This window comes from Chionomys nivalis, chromosome 1 (genome assembly GCF_950005125.1).
Source record: "Chionomys nivalis chromosome 1, mChiNiv1.1, whole genome shotgun sequence".
In the NCBI taxonomy this organism is placed as follows: Eukaryota; Metazoa; Chordata; class Mammalia; order Rodentia; family Cricetidae; genus Chionomys; species Chionomys nivalis.
Window position 1 is genome coordinate 164,586,270 of NC_080086.1, and position 17,222 is coordinate 164,603,491.

General features: G+C 44.6%; 1 protein-coding gene across 1 annotated transcript in view; it reads right to left on the reverse strand.

The window, feature by feature from the left end:
* Window positions 1–7,244: 7,244 nt before the first annotated feature.
* Window positions 7,245–17,222, reverse strand: part of Ubn2 (ubinuclein 2) — a 79,405-nt gene continuing 69,427 nt past the window's right edge. Inside the window, exon 16 of the mRNA XM_057782209.1 lies at window positions 7,245–9,973. Within this exon, the coding sequence (XP_057638192.1) occupies window positions 9,962–9,973 (12 nt within the window). The 3' untranslated portion in view covers window positions 7,245–9,961. The remainder of the gene's footprint in view (window positions 9,974–17,222) is intronic.

A 17,222-nucleotide genomic window follows, 5' to 3' on the forward strand; every position in this document is an offset into this window, starting at 1 on the left:
AAAAAGAAGAAGTTAGAGCTAATGGACCAAGCAGTGATTTAATTAGTACAGTTTTTGTGTGGTTATTTTGGGAGTCTGGGCAGCCGGAAAACAAACAAGTGACCTCATACAACAGTCTTCCTAAAATGTCAACGTGGAATTCACCTTTCTTCGGTTGTTGCCCTCCTCAGCTATCATTTATTGTACAGTCAGAACTGTTTGGTTAACACGTCTACATATCACGTCAAGGGAAGAGATTTCCTTTTGAACAAGGTGCAGAGAGCTCACACCATTCTTATTTTCTCCTTTTTTAAAGCAGGAGAGGGGCGATGGTGGTGCACACCTTTAATCCCAGCACTCGGGAGCAGAGGCAGGTTCTGAGTTCGAGGTCATCCTGGCCTACATAGTGAGATCCAGGAGAGTCAGGGCTACTCAGAGAAACCCTGACTCAAATGAATAAATAAATAAATAAATAAGCAAACAAACAAACAAATAAAAGCAGGAGAGGGTGTGAGCGCAGTCCCCAGCACCAGATTCTGAAGTCGAGTTTTCCATGTTTTGGGAAATCTCAGGGATCAGCACACCAGAGTGCAATGGAGAACTCTCCCCCGGGAGAGCTGCCTTCGTAGTCATGGTATTGCCCCGCCAGGCAAGTATACATCATTTTTCTTTTCTGAGAACAAAGTCACACTGTCTCACTAATTAGTTGCACATATAATTAGTATGTAGTAATGGCTAACAAATGTAGTGACTTTTATACTTGTAATCCCAGCTCTTGGGAGGCAGAGACAGGAGGATTATTATGATTTTAAGGCCAATACCCTGTCTCAAAACAACAAATATGGGAGGGTGGTGGTGACACACATCTTTAATCCCAGCACTTGCGAGACAGAGGCAGTTGGATCTTTGTGAGTTCAAGACCAGCCTGGTCTACAGAGCAAGTTCCAGGACAGCCAGGACTGTTAAACAGAAAAACCCTGTCTCGAAAAAACAAACAAAGAAACCCTGTCTCGAAAAACCAAAAAAAAAAAAAAAAAAAAAAAAAAAGAAAGAAAAAACAAACAAAACCAATCCTCCACCCCCACCAAAAAAGCCCCAAATATTAGTAATCACTAAAGTGCTGGTGCTGCTATTATTGAGGAAAAGGTAAATGTTAGTAATATTTTCTAACAGAGACTCTCTGCCGGTGCAAAGGAATCCAATCAGACCAGATTAAACCAAATTAAATACCCGAGTTTAATAGACGGCAGAGTGCTGGGTGGCTGAGAGCATGGCAGGCGGAAGACAGAGGGAGTGGTACATGCAAACCCAAAACCACGTGTTCCTTGTTCCATTACCACCCTAAATAACCTGTAGGTTCGTGGGGTCAGTACTTGGCAGGCTGGGAATTGGAGTCCAAGCGCTTGGCAGGCTGGGAATTGGAGTCCAAGCGCTTGGCAGGCTGGGGTGACACAGTAAACTAGAATGCTTTTTGTAAACTTGGCTCCTTGCCTTCTCTATATTTCCAGCCTCCTTTGTTGCCTCTGAAGATCTCAAATTTACTCTTTTTGTTTTGTTTTTGTTTCTCGGGACAGGGTTTCACTACTCAGCTCTGGCTGTCCTAGAACTCACTTTGTAGACCAGGTTGTCCTCAAACTCACAGAGATCCACCTGCCTCTGGGATTAAAGGCATGTGCCAGCACCACCCAGTTGGAAGTTTAAAAAAAAAAAAAAGAAGTATCTGATCTTCTTTCCTTTCCCCCGCTTTCCTTGTTTTCTGGTTCTTCACAGTATGGGGATTGAATCTAAGGCCTTGAGCACACTTGGCAAGAGGTTTAACACTGAGATGTGTCTACAGCGCTCTTTGCACTTAAGAGATTTTTAAATTTATTTGTGTATGTGCACATGTATGTACAAAGGCCAGAAGAGGCTGTAGGATCAGCCCGGAGCCGAAGTAACAGGTGGTTACAATTCAGGCATTGTGCTGGCCCGTCACCTGGCAGGATGCGCTTGCCAGTACTCGGGCAGTAAGTACTCTGACCTGCTCAGGGTTCCTGACAGCGACCTCACTATACCAATACCCCCTCATAAAAGGCATCCCCGCCTGCTTCCTCTCTCTGCCTCCCTTTCCCCTCTTCCGCAGCTGCTCCTGTCTCCAGAGGCTGGTTTTCTCCCCCTTTCCTCCTACTCCCAATCCCTTCTCCCAGTAAAGCCCTCCATATGAGCTCTGTCTCTCACCCACTGGCCATCAAAAAAATTCAAAATTCAGGATCCAGACTCCCTGTGTATTTTCCATCTCTACGCGGCTTACTTTTTTATTATTTAATTTGTCTCTTTAAAGACTATGGTTTCTTTTTGACTATTTATTCCTTTCTATAACTGAAGATACCATTTTTTTCTTAAGCCTACGCACATTGTAAAGCAAATTGGAACCTGTTTAGAAGTTTTTCTGTCCAGACCACTTTCACTTTTAGCCTTTTTTGACCGTGTGAACAAACCTTTAATATGCTAAGCAGTGAATCTCTGCCCACGACATTGGTGACTGACTCTGCCCACTTTTGGGGTACTAAAAGTCAAGCCTAAAGCTCACAGCCCAGTCGGAGGAGGTTCGTAAGAGTTGCATTAAACCTTTCCTAGAGCTCTAGAATGCCAATGCTTGCGCTGTGGCAGGCAGTTTTACTTAGCTTGTTTCTACTTAACATATTAGCTGCTCAAGAACTCACTGTCCCACAAAAACTCTTGAAGGAGCCACCTCCTTTTCTATTTTTAAAAGTTTTCTCAGAAAAAAAAAAGTTTTCTCAGGTTCTATGGAAATTTGATAGCTTCACGTTGGTACATCATTTGTAATTCGAAGTCTCTCTACCACCTGCCAGTTCCTGAATAATCACTTAGAGCCTTATGTTTATTTAAATGTTTGACTGACTGCTCAGGCTTATTACTAGTCAGCTCTCACATTTAAATTAACCCATATTTCTTACCTATGCTTGCCACATGGTTCATTACCTCATTTCTTACATGTCTTACTTCCTCTGAGGCTGGTTAGCATCTCCCAGACTCCGCCCTTCTCCTGTATCTCTGCTTGGATTTTTCCACCTGGCTCTATCTTGCCATGCCATAGGTCAAAACAGCTTTATTTATCAATGAGAGCAACACATATTCACAGCATACAGAAAGACCATTCCACACCAGACAAGGCTTCTCTGTGTAGCTCTGGCTGTCCTGGAACTCACTCTGTAGATCAGGTTTTATATTTTGAATGCAGTTGGCCCCCATAATCTCATAGGGAGTGGCACTATTAGGAGGTGTGGCCTTGTTGGAGGAAGTGTGTCACTGTGGGTCAGGCTTTGAGATTTCCTATGCTCAGGATACTGCCCACTGTATCAGTCAACTTCTTGTTGCCTGCAAGATGTTGGACCCTCAGCTCCCTCTTCAGCTCGTCTGTGTTCATGCCCCCATGCTTCCCATCATGATGATAATGGACTGAACCTATGAAACTGTAAGTCAGCCACCCCAATTAAATGTTTCCTTCATAAGAGTTGCTGTGATCATGGTGTTTCTTTCACGGCAACAGAAACCCTAAGACAGAAGTTGGTACCAGGAACTAGGGTATTGCTGTGTTAACCCAGAACATGTTTTCCTCTGGAGGAATTTGGACTTTGATACTTTGGTTTATGGAAGCAGTGGAATGCTTTAAGAACTGCTTAATGAGCCATACTAGTAGGAACATGGAAACAGGGGTGCTAAGAGTCATCGGAACTGTTGGGGGGCTCGCTCAAGAGGTTTCAGAGGAGAAGAATTTGAATATGTTGCCTATAGATTGTTATTGTGATATTTTGGTGAGGAAAGTGGGTGCCTTTTGCCCTTGTCTGAAGAATCTGATAAAGTGAGAGTTTTGGATTAATTCCATCAGCAGAAGAAATCCCCAAACATCCTGGTATAGACTCTGTCGTGGGGTTATTAGTGGTAACTCTAATGAAGATTTATAATGAAAAGGAGCAAGCTGAGCAGGGTAAATTACAAAATGTAAATTTTGAGGAGAAAAAGAGCACCAGGAAGTGGAATGGAGCTAAATCCTGTGTTCAAGGAGATAAACTGATTAAGAAATTGAAAAGGGAATGGTAACGTCAGGGCAAGATCTCACCCAGCTAAGTTTCCAACTTGTGAAAAAGAATTAAAAAAAAACTTAGAGCAGGGTGTGGTGGGGCACACCTTTAATCCCAGCATTTGGGAGGCAGGGGCTGGCAGATCTCTGAGTTTGAGTCTAGCCTGGTCTACAGAGCAAGTTACAGGGTAGCCATTTAGTCAGTAAATGACAGAAAGCTAGTGAAAATGGAATTGAATGAGGGGCCATGTTCTAGTCCCAGCAAGCATTGGAACTTGGCAGCTTCAGCTATGTGGTTCTGGCTTTAGAGTTAAGGACAGAAGAAAGGAGCGGAGTTATAGAACAAAGCCACTGAGGCCAGGCACGTCACAGGTGTCCCTGAATGGAGGCCTAGTAGAGAGGCCATTGTGTGAAGCTGTGAAGTTGAAGCCTGGACAACCCAAGACATTAGAGATTCAAGAGTCATGGGATACTTGCTAAGGAGGGCTGCTAACAGGGCATGGAACCAGCCCAAGAGAAAGAAGTGTGTGGCAGTCAACAAAGCTGAGAGGAGCTGGAGAACTGGAGTGTTTTGACATCAGACATGGGTTTTCGAGACAGGGTTCCTCTGTAGCTTTGGCGCCTGTCCTGGAACTAGCTCTTGTAGACCAGGCTGACCTTGAACTCACAGAGATCCGCCTGCCTCTGCCTCCCAAGTGCTGGGATTAAAGGTGTGCGCCACCATTGCATAGCTTTGCTTCAGTCTTACAGGTGCTAGGATTACCTGTGCAAGGCACCACACCCAGCAAGAAGTTTCTGACAATACTTAAATCGATCTCAGAAGCTACACACCCAATAACTTGATGACCTACTATGGATCTAGTCCAGTTAAAACATCCTAGGCATAGTCATTGCGGTTCTCAGTGCTCACACAGGGCACTGGCAGGCGCTGGTCTCCGGCTGTCTTAACTAGGGTTTCTACTGTGGTGATAAAACACCATGACCAAGGCCGGGCGGTGGTGGCGCACGCCTTTAATCCCAGCACTCGGGAGGCAGAGGCGGGCGGATCTCTGTGAGTTCGAGACCAGCCTGGTCTACAGAGCTAGTTCCAGGACAGGCTCCAAAGCCACAAAGAAACCCTGTCTCGAAAAACAACAACAACAAAACAAACAAACAAAAAAAAACCAAAAACCCACCATGACCAAAATCAATCTGGGGAGGAAAGGGTTTATTTCATCTTACAGGTTGTAGTCCATCATCCAGGGAAGTTAGGACAGGAACTGGAGGCAGGAACCTAGAGGCAGGAACTCTAGCCAAAACCATGATTTGCTTTCTTTCTTTCCTTTTTTTTTTTTAGATTCAATCACCTTTATTAGCCTATCAATGTTACATTTATACATGTCTAGTAGTCTTCTCAAAGGGCTCTACTTTTAGTATATCATGTTAATAGCAAATAGCCAAATGTGATGGCTAAACCTTAGCCTAGCGTTTTAATAGCCTGCTTTCTTTTTCTTTTTCTTTTCTTTTTTTTTTTTAAAGATTTATTTATTATGTATACAACATTCTGCCTCCATGTATGCCCACAGGCCAGAAGAGGGCACCAGATCTCATTACAGATGGTTGTGAGCCACCATGTGGTTGCTGGGAATTGAACTCAGGACCTCTGGAAGAACAGCCAGTGCTCTTAACCTCTGAACCATCTCTCCAGCCCCTAGCCTGCTTTCTTATACAATCTAGAACCACCAGCCCAGGGGTGGCACCACCCATAGCGAACTGGACCCTCCCCATCAATCATCAGTCAAGAAAATACACTTCAGGCCAGTCTTACGGAGAGGCATTCTTTCAATTGAGTCCCTCTTCCCAAAGGCCACTAGCTGTGTTGTTACATAGAACTAGCCCAAACACTTGTGAGATACTCAGGGACAATGGCTGAAGCTGGCTTCTCTCAGAATAAAGTCCTGATCCTAAAGTAACAGCCTTGATGGGAGCTGTCAGCTGCACTGACTTGGGTCATGTGCTCACATCTTCGGTGGGACAGGGATGAGACAGCAGCTATTTTATTTGATGAATTTTATTAAGCACCGGCTATGGGTCTTGTTCCTTTTTGTAGGTGCTAAGGAAATAAACACAAGCAAAGTAGCTCCCAGCTCTACTCACCAAGCTTCTGCTCCAGTCAAACAAAGTGTTAAACCTTCCAGTGACGACTTCCGCTGTGGCGATGAAGCTGGGGTTGTTGGGATCCAGGGCTTTGCAAGGTGTTCGGGGTCTTTATTGACAATGCGATGCTGAGCATAGCCAGCCCCCGTGTGACAGACCCTACCTGGTGTTTTCAGCTGTGCGTGTGTGTGAAAGACAATGCCCATACTTCTTTGAATTGTTTTTCTTTTAAGGTTTTTATAATCACACCACATTCTCTTTCCCTTTCTTCCCTCCAAAACATCCCACAAACCCCTCCTAGTGCTTTTAAATTCATGGCCTCTTTTTTTCATTATTGGTGTGTGTATGTTCCTAAGTTCAACCTGCTTAGTCTATATAATGTTACTTGTATGTTTTCAGTTATCCAATATCATTTAGTATGGAATAACCAATTGGTGTGCTTTTCTGTGGGGAAGACTAAGTGTCTCACCCTGAGCTTTCCTTGGTTACTCTGTGTAGTGTTGAGGCATCATGGTTGTCCCCCACCCCACCCACTCTGGTATGTTTCTTTTCTCCTTGTTCAGCTCGTGTTAGTGAGGCTGTGTGGGTGCAGCTTCTGAAATTACTGGAAGAGACAGTCTCACAGTTGTAGCCCTTGCTGTTTGCTTCTTCTTCCAAAGTCTTTACTGAGCTGGAAGGGAGGAAGTTGATAGTAGACGAGGCTGTTGGTACTTTTCAGTAGAGGCCTCCCTACTTGCCATCACCATGGAGAGTTCTCAGCCATGTTTTCCATTCAGCTCTGTATAATGGGGTTCTGGACTATCAGCTTCTGATGCCCTGAAACTAGGGAACTAGGCCATTGTAGGTCCCATCCTTACTGTGTCCATCCTTACAGTGACTGGCTACCTGTCTACACATGCTTGTAGTTTTAATTACAGACATGTAGTAAGTACTGAACCAACATAGTACATCTATTTTAAAGCATTCACAAAGCAGAAATGAGGGCTACTTCAAAAAGTAAACAATATTTAGAAAATACTTTTATTTAGCAACAGTAAAAACTCCTAATTTCGCGCAGTAAAGACTGTTTTATTGAAAACAATGTAATTCAGTATGTTCGGTATTTTGAAAAGTCATTCTTTAGCACATTATTTTGGACAACAAAGTCACGTAGTGATAAACATTTCTAACCGTCCATTGTCAAGTTCTCTTCATAGCATATTTCTTTTAAATGTCAGCATCTTTTATAGCTTTAAAAAAAATCACCTTTAACTTAAAGACTCACAAAGAACATTTCTTTCTGTGTATCAGCTAGGTAGCTGGATCAGTCAAGGTTCAGTGAGAAAACAAGGAGCCACTGCAGGGCTCCAAAGCTGGGAGGAGCTGAGTGTAGGGCCCCAAGGGCTGCAGGGTTAGGGTTGGGGGGGGTTGCAGCCACACAGGGTTCCAGAGTACAGGAGCATGGTTGTTTCTGTCACCTGGAGCAGAAGAGTGCACGGATTCCTCTGTGGTTGATCTCTGTGGCCCAAGTTATGGGAAACAGGTCAGACAGATGGCTCGGAGGCCAACAGGGAACGTCAAGCCTACCACAGTCCCCACTTGCACCAGTTTTTCCTCTTACTGAGGCTTTGCTTGAGTGCACTGGAAGAAACTGCAGCTAGAACCATGAAGGCAGAAAGCTTGGTAAGTGGAGTTTCTATACTGTTAGGCTCCTTTTTTAAAAAATTTATTTTTATTTTATTGGTGTTTTGCCTGTATGTATGTCTCAGTAAGGGTGTTGAATCCTGTAGTTGTGAGCTGTCATGTGGATGATGGGAATTAAACCCAGGTCCCCTGGAAGAGCAGTCAGTGTTCTTAACGGCTGAGCCATCTCTCCAGTCTCTACTTTAGTTTCTATGGTATGCAGGGGAACCTGTAAGGACATGGGAATGAAAGCTGGTACCCAAAGCACAGAACTACACTGCAGCATCCCAACAGCCTCTGCCACTGAGGCTGGGTGGAGAGCAGTCAGTGTCAATACAGCTGTGTCATTTGTACACTGCCAGCTCTAGAGAGGCTCGTGCCTATTCGCATCCTATTACTTAAAGGTCCTAATTCTAATTGATTTTATTTTCAGACACGCTGGCCTGGAACTCACTTTGTAGGCCAGACTGACCTCAAACCTAAGAATTCTCCTGCCTTAGCCTCCATGTTACAGGCGAATGCCATCATGCCCAGGTAAGGTCTTTTAACCAAATCCATTCTGATGATAGCATCCTGTAGCATCCAAATTGCAGGACATTATAATCAGAAGAAAATGTGATGACTAACTAGCAAGCTGGGCATACTAAGTGCAAGCAGGGACAAGTTATTCTTTCCCCTCAGCCACAGGAACCTCCAAGGGGATTCCTTTCTCTCCTGCTATGAACTGTAGGTGGTTCACACAGCTCCTTTGGACATGCCAGATCATCTTTGGTTCTGGAAAGGTTCAGTCTGTACCACACTGTAACACCAAACCTAACTGGATGAGATGTTTCCCTTCACCTGCAGGGGTGCCCCAGGCTGCACTGCAGCCAGGAGCTCTGAACACAGCCAAGCTGGTCTGCTGGTAAGGCTTCCTGCTGAACCAGCTCAGACTCAGGACCAGGGGAGAGCACCCTTCGATTCTCAGCAGGGCTCCCACCTCTCACAAGGCTGCTGCATCGGTATATTCTTTTCTACACCTGGATGAAATTCAGCTCTTCTGGGTAGCACACAGGTTTTGTGATCTTTTTCTTATTATTTAAACTCTCTTTTCTATGTATCAGTCTCAGACACTATCAAATCAAAACATGAACTGTCATTGTCACTGAAAACTCTGCTGTGCCGGCTGGGAGGTGTGTGGCAGAAGGGCCATGGGTCAGCGTGCTTTGTTTCCCACGGGAAGCAGAGGCCAGGTCTCCCTTGGTCATTAGAGATGGACACCGGGTGAGCGCCATTTCTAGTGACAGATTGAGAATGTTGCTTCTTTTCTTGTAGCGTTTTCTTTTTCATGGGTTTGCAAAAGCTGCTCCGGTCTCTAGCCTCTGTAGGGGGTCCTCGCTAGTTGCACGCTGGGGTTTTTGCCCCAGACCTTCATTTCCCAGCAATTCTCCCTTCTATTGGGCCATTCCATCCCTCTGAGTCCTCCCTTTAGCTGGACTCCTCCCCCACCCGCACCCCAGCAGTACTGGGAACTGGGTGCAGGGTCTCATATGAATTTCTTCTTGAAAACGGTCAAATTGGCCTCCCTTCCTCAGTGAGGCACATGGAGACTCTGATAATGCCAATGATTCCATGAACAGCTGTCTTCTGCAGGCGCTGGCTCCGACTGTTCACACCAGCCGCTCTGTCTTCTGCAGGCGCTGGCCCCGACTGTTCATCTGGAGACTTTTAGGTCCGCATCTGATACCAATCTCAAATCCCTCAAACTCTAGAAGGTGTGCTGGTCACATTGTCAAGTCTCTTGAAGGTCCCTCACTGGGTTTCAAGTGAAGAGGAGCTGCTGCCAGAGAATCCTCTCCTGATCCATGGGGCAGCCCAGAGGTAGACGCTAGTGGTCCTTCCGGACAGAGCTAATGGCTGCATGTGTCATCCAGCTCCTCCTCCCCTTAGAACTCGGAAGGACACCTATTGCTTTGTTCTCAGCCTTTGGGGTCTCTGGTGAAAGTGACACAGAAGTCCCCATCTTAGTAAGTGAAGTTACCATGGTTAATCTCTCTTCCTTATGAACGCCTGTTCTTGAAGCACGTTATCAGACGGACCAGAGGTGTCACACAACAGTTTGCCTTATGAACTGGGCTGTGTGGAGATAGTTAAACAGAACTATTAACTATTTTTATATTGTATTCTTACCTGGGCATTTCAATAAAAAAATACAGAGGATGTATAGGTTTCGCATTTTATACAATTAGCTGTGCAGAGATTTCTGTCAATATAAAACACCTTTAAGTATTTGTGAAAACTTTAACATAAAAACCACTTTTTTGGCTGAGCAATGGTGGCGCACACTTTTAATCCCAGCACTCGGGAGGCAGACAGGCGGAGCTCTTTGAGTTCGAGGCCAGCCTGGTCTACAGGGTGAGTTCCAGGGCAGCCAGGACTACACAGAGAAACCCTGTCTTGAAAAAACAAAACCACCCAAACAACAACAACAAGAAAAAATTAAACCACTTTTCTGAAGCCTGATTCAGCCGAAACAAATGAAAAGGAGGCCAGAACACAGAGGCTGGAGGAGGGACAGGCAAGAGACCCTGCTTGCAGCATTTCCTGGCAGTCTACACTGAGGGGAGAAGGAGGGCTGGACTGTGCACTTGAACTTGCCTCTGGGAACAAAGCCTCAGGCTGGCACAGCAGGAGGTCAGGCCATAGATTCCTACAGAAAGCGGGGCTGGGAATGAGAATAATGAAACAAAAACAAAAACAAAAACAAAAAACAACAGAAACTGATCATCTTTGGTTTTTTTTTTTTAAATATTTTTATGGTTTATTTAACTTTATGTGCATTGGTATGAAGGTGTCAGATCCCCTGCAACTGTAACTTCAGACAGTTGTGAGCTGCCATATGGGTGCTGGGAATTGAACTCAGGACCTCTGAAAGAGCAGTCAGTGCTCTTAACCACTGAGCCATTTCTCCAGCCCCTCATCTTTGGCTTTTTTCTAGGATTTTTCTGTCACTTGAAACTCTGGGTGAGTGACAGGGTAGGGACCCTCCCACAAGTTTTTAACCTTGCACATACCATGCATATACATTAAGATTCATTCCATGTGGTACTGAAATCCTGAGCTAAAAACTTAGTTCGGGGTCGTCTTAGGTTAGTAATGTCCCTAAAGCCTGGAAGATGCAAACTCAGATATTCTTTTTTTAAAAAATAACATACTTAGGGGCTGGAGAGATGCCTCTGTGGTTAGGAGCACTGACTGCTCTTTCAGAGGACCTGGGTTCAATTCCCAGCACCCAGATGGCAGCTCACAACTGTCTGTACCTCTAGTTCCAGGGGACCCAAAACCCATGGCAAAACATCAATGCACATAAAATTCAAAACAAAACAAAACAAAACCAAGCTGGGCAGGTGGTAGCACATGCCTTTAATCCCAGCACTTAGGAGGCAGAGGCAGGCGGATTCCTGTGAGTTCGATGCCAGCTTGGTCTACAAGAGCTAGTTCCAGGACAGGCTCCAAAGCTACAGAGAAACTGTCTTGAAAAACCAAACCAAACAAAAGACCAAAAACCACCTTAAATCTGGGACTCAAAGAAATCATAGCTAACATTCTAAAGTGTAGAGATCTGTGTAGGAGGACATAGCAGCTTGGGAATGCACACTATAAACAAGCTTCCGAGAAGAGTAAGCAGAAATCAGGCTCTTGGTTTGATTAGTGTCTGAACTGGGGCCTATGCTTTGCTCTGGGACAGAGCTGGTGCTCCCAACTGACTTGCTAGTCTGTCTCAGGACCTTGGCCTCATCTCTTCCAACATACCACCATCTAAGAAAGTCGATAAACCCAGAGAAACACAGAAACATGGGTTAGAACACAACTAAAATCGGAATAAGCCCCACACTTAATAAAGTCATGATGGTCACCCAGTCTAAGGTTCCAAGAACCAAAGTCCCAGACCTAGATGAGGTAACAAACCATCACTGTGTTGATAGGTAGTCTTCACTGGGGCTAGAGATGTAACTCAGCGGCACAGCGCTTGCTGCGTTCCGGCCCCTGCACTCAACCCACAGAACCCCAGTTAGGTTTGGTTAGATTTCACTGGACAGTAACAGGAATACTAGAGTATGGCAGTTTAATGACAGGATACAGCTCATGCGTTGAGTTCATGCTTCCTATGTGTGAGACTCTGGGTTCAATCCCCAATACTACCACCATCAAAATTAAAAATGTTTAGCAAAAGTGCCGGGTATATCATCAAATTTGAAAAATCTGTGGGCATTTGGGTGTGGTGGTGCAAACCTGTAATCCAGCACTTGGGAAACTGAAACAGAAGGGCTTTCTACTCACGGCCAGATCCTGCCGCAACAGCGTGAGGGAGAGTGAGGAAAAGGAGCGACACGTGGTAAGCGCTGGCGTGTCGGCTCAGTGGTATCTGGGCCCTATTTCTAGCACAGCAAAAAAGAGAGAAAGAAAATGAAAAAGAAAAGGGGAAAGCAGAGGACCAGGAGAAAGGAACGGAGCCTCGCCGCACACTTGCGGCGTTCAGAGGAGGAAGAACGACGAGGGCAGGAAGAAGACAGTGCAGTATGGACAGGAATCAGGAGTAAACTGGCGAGGCAGTCTGCAGTCTCAGCTGTCAGGGGCTTGAGAAGACAGCAGAGCGCAGTCAGGAGCTCCATCTTAAATACCATGCATTACAACTCTTTCTCCTTATCTTTCTTAGGATTATCTCCATTAAAAGAATTCTATCCTGCCACCCTCAAATCTAATACTTTAAAAACAAAAATAATCAAAGGACTTTAATTTTTTTTTTTTTTTTTTTTTTTTTTTGGTTTTTCGAGACGGGGTTTCTCTGTGGTTTTGGAGCCTGTCCTGGAACTAGCTCTTGTAGACCAGGCTGGTCTCGAACTCACAGAGATCCACCTGCCTCTGCCTCCCGAGTGCTGGGATTAAAGGCGTGCGCCACCACCGCCCGGCAGGACTTTAATTTTTATTTTAAGTGTATGTGGGTATGTAAGTGCATGTCTGTATAGCATGTGCCTGCCTGGTACCCAGGGAAACCAGAAGAGGGCGCGGAATATCCTGGAAGTTGCAGATGGTTATGAGTTGCCATGTGGGTGCTGGTAATTAAACCTGGGTCCTCTGGAAGAGCAACAAGTGATCTTAAGCACTGAGCCATCTCTCTAGCCCCCTACTAATACGACTTCCTTCCTTCCCTATTATTTTCTCTGCCTAACTACCCCCTTCAGCTCCTGCTTTGACATTTGACAGAGTATCTCTGTGTGGACAAGGTTGATCTCAAACTCAAGATCCTTCTGGCTCAGCTTTTGAGAGCTAGGGTTACAGAAGTGTGTAACCATGCTCAACTAATAACATGCTTTGACACAAGTAACAAAGATCAAATAATAGAGACTAGGATATTTTCATGAACTATACCATCAGTAAGTTAAACTACAGTATGTAAGACCTTTACAGAGAAAAGCAGAGAGCACAGAAGGCAAAGACCATCTGAAAAAGTGAACATATCAATATACCACAAAGAAATTTGTATTCTATTCTTTGTTTTGTTTTTCAAGACAGGATTTCTCTGTGTAGCTCTGGGGCCTGTCCTGGAACTCAGTCTCTAGACCAGGTTGGCCTTGAACTCACAAAGATCTGCCAGTCTCTGCCTCCCAAGTGCTGGGATTAAAGAATACTTGGCCTGCATTCTATTCTTAAACCACTTCATAAATTTAATTCTATCTAAGTAAAAACTTCAACTTTGTAGTGGTTTGAATGAGAATGGCCTCCACAGGGTCATATATTTCAATGCCAGGTCCCTTGTTGGCAAAACCATTTTGGGGAAGATTAGGCGGTGGTCTTGTTGAAAGTGTAACTTGGGGTGGGCTTTGAGGTTTTAAAAATCAACACCAGGCCCAGTTCTCTCTCTCTGCCTTACGCCTGTGGATCAGATGTGAGCTCTCAGCTACTGCTCCAGTGCCATGTCTGCTTGTTTGCTGCCATGCTCCCTGCCATGATGAAATGGACTAAGCCTCTGAAACGTCAACAAAGTCCCCAATCAAATGCTTTAAAAGTCGCCTTGGTCATAGTCTCTTCATAGCAACAGAAAAGTAACTAAGGAAAGTTTAATTTAAAAAAATGTGCCTGCATGTTTATTTGTGCACCATGAATGTGCCTGGTTCCCCAAGGCGGCCAGAGGACACTGGACCCCCAGGACTGGAGTTACAGATGGTTATGAACTGTCCAGTGTGTGTTGAAAATCCCACCCAGGTCGTCTGGAGGAGAAGCCAGTGCTCTTAACTCCTAAGCCAACTCTCTACCTCATTCAGTTTAATTTTTTTAATGCAATGTGATTTTTTTTCCCTTTTATTTTGGAGAGGATCTCATACTGTATATCTCTATCTTGGAACTTGATATTTAGATCAGGCTTTGAACTCACAGAGATCCACCTGCCTCTGTCACTAGAGTGCTGGGATTAAAGGAATGTGCTACATATACCAAGCACAATGTGAATTTTTTAAAAAATATGAAGATTTCTATACTTTTATGCAAATAAGGTTTTGCTTCCATGTATGTCTGTGTACCATGTGCATGCCTGGTGTCCACCAAGGTCAGAAGGAAGCACTGGATCCCCTGGAGCCAGAGTTATGGATGGTTGTTAGCTGCCATGTAGGTCCAGCTGGGTCCTCTGCATGAAGAGGTGTTCCTAACTACCAAGCGACTTCTCCAGCCCCACACAATGTGAAATTTATATGACAATAAAAATCCAGCTGGGCAGTGGTGGTGCACACCTTTAATTCCAGCACTCAGGAGGCAGAGGCAGGCGGATCTCTGAGTTCAAAGCCAGTCTAGTCTACAAGAGCTAGTTCCAGCTAGAGCTGTGACACAGAGAAACCTTGTCTCAAAAAACAAAACAGACAAGAAAAAAAAATCACAATTGGTTTACTCAACCCAGGCAGGCTGTGGACTACTGGGGACTCAATGGAAAGCATGATCTAAGTCCCCAGGAATGGCAAGCAGTATGGCGCTGGTGCAGACGTACCAAGTCTCACAGGGTTTCATATACTCAGAGCTCAGAAGCAGGCCCTTCTGTGCATGAGAACTGGACAGAGGACAAACTGATGGGGGAGGGTTATTAGGTGGTCTGCAGGAAATGCGTCAGTAAACAAACCGACAGATGAGTGACAGAAGAGAAAATGAAGGCAAGCTTTATCTTCAAGGAGAAAGTTTGTGGTCTAGAATAGGAAGCATGTTAGAAGCGGCCCCTGAAAACACCTAAATATTCTCACTCAGCCCCAGTCCCATCCTTTGTGACCAGGTTTCATTATGTAGCTTAGGCTGGTCTCAAACTCGTAATTCTCCTGCTTTGGCCTCCTGAGTGTGTGCTGCAATACTTGCTAAATTTTTTTTTTTTTTGTTTTTTTGTTTTTCGAAACAGGGTTTCTCTGTGGTTTTGGAGCCTGTCCTGGAACTAGCTCTTGTAGACCAGGCTGGTCTCGAACTCACAGAGATCCGCCTGCCTCTGCCTCCCGAGTGCTGGGATTAAAGGCGTGCGCCACCACCGCCCGGGGCCAACCAAGGATTTCTGTTCAGTAAAGAACGCCATACACGAAGCTAAAAGACAGGGAATGGATAAAATATGACATCTAAGACTGACAAGAGAATAGTGTCTACAATGAAGACAGAACGTACAACTGACCAGCAGGCAAAGATGAGCAAGTAATTCCCAGAAAGAGAGACGACCTACAGCTTTTGTTGTTGTTTTGTTTTGCTGAGGTAATAAGGAATTAAGGGCGAACTAGAGTATCCGCCTCTAAAGAATGAGTAGTTTAGGATACACGCTCAGGAAAAATGATGCAACAGACCTCAGAAGCACAGGAGTACACAGAACAATGCAGACTAACCCAACATAAAAGGAAGGAGACATTTATAGCATAGCATCAATTGTATACATTAAGTCTGTATGCACGCAAAGCAATGCTACTTACCAAGATGCATGCACAAGGGAACATGCTTATACGATGGGGCAGTACTGGGTGAGGGATGAAAGGACGGCAGGACAGAGTGCATAATCAGGGAAAAGAATGCTTTTGGACTGACACATGATAAGCCATAAATGCTTACATATGGTTTGGAACCGCAGTAGCCAACGGGCTATGAAGAAAGGCCAGAGGCCAGCAGAAAGCAGGCTACCTGTGAAGAGGTGGACTTTAGTGACCATTAGATAAAGCTTCACCTGCACCAGGTGGCTTCTGAAAGTCTGCTCAGCTATACAACAAGATTCCCCTCTCTAAGTTAGAAGTTTCTGACACCTGCCATAAAAGCATTTTAGCTGGGTGCGCCATACCTAGGTGCTAAGCAGTGATCAAGATTTTTGTAAGGTTATTACACTTCTGTTTCGGAGGGACAGGAAAGAGGAAGCATGTGCTGAGAAGCAGACAGAATGACTGCAGTAGCTGCCATTAGTATGTACTAGGCACTCGGCTAGGTGCTCTCCACGTCTAACCCAACCATTCTCACGGTGGGGCAGGGAGAACACATCTTCAGCCAGAGTTTCCTAGTGGAGCCGTGTGAACCCGTCTGTCTAATAACAACTTGTTCTCCTTCACATATGCTACCCTACCAGTGAAGGTACACATGCCAGGACACACACAGAAAGGACAAGCTACATCAAGGCACATGTAAATGACATACAAGTTTTTGAGATGACAAAACAAATTTTATACACACACACACACACACACACCTCTAGACAAGAGGTAACTTTCATTGTGCTTAGGAAAACACAGAGTTTTGTTTTTGCTCTTGCTCTTTTTGATATCAAAACCAAACCAAACCAAACAACCATGTTATTAAGTGTTAATCTGATTTATACAGCCAGTCTTACCATGTTAGACTGTATTCCTACATTGTTGCTGTAACGCTAGAAACATAGACACAAATCTCTACACACTCACCCCTGGAATATGTAAAAGCAAAGTACCTTCGTCGACAATTTGTTAAATCTGACTTGAAACTCCATCTTGACCCTTTCCTAAGTTGCTTTCCATTTTGTTGCTTCCATGTTGTAAGATAAAACCCACATAGCTTTTCTTCCTTTTGAATCAAGGTCACACTATATAGTTCAGGCTGGCCTGAAACTATAGATGTAGACCAGGATGGTCCCAAACTCAGCATCTTTAATCCTCTGTTGGTGTTAGAAGCTTACCCTAACACACTTATCTTTCCAGCCTAGTAATACTACCTTCTAGGTCTCCATTCAGGTCCACATGAGAGATTGGTCTAACACACTTATTTCTTGCTCTCTAAACTATTAGCTTATTTGGAAACCCTTTAGTTCTTTGGACGACTTTCTTCAAAAAGTTTTCTGAGTTTCATTTTTATATACAGA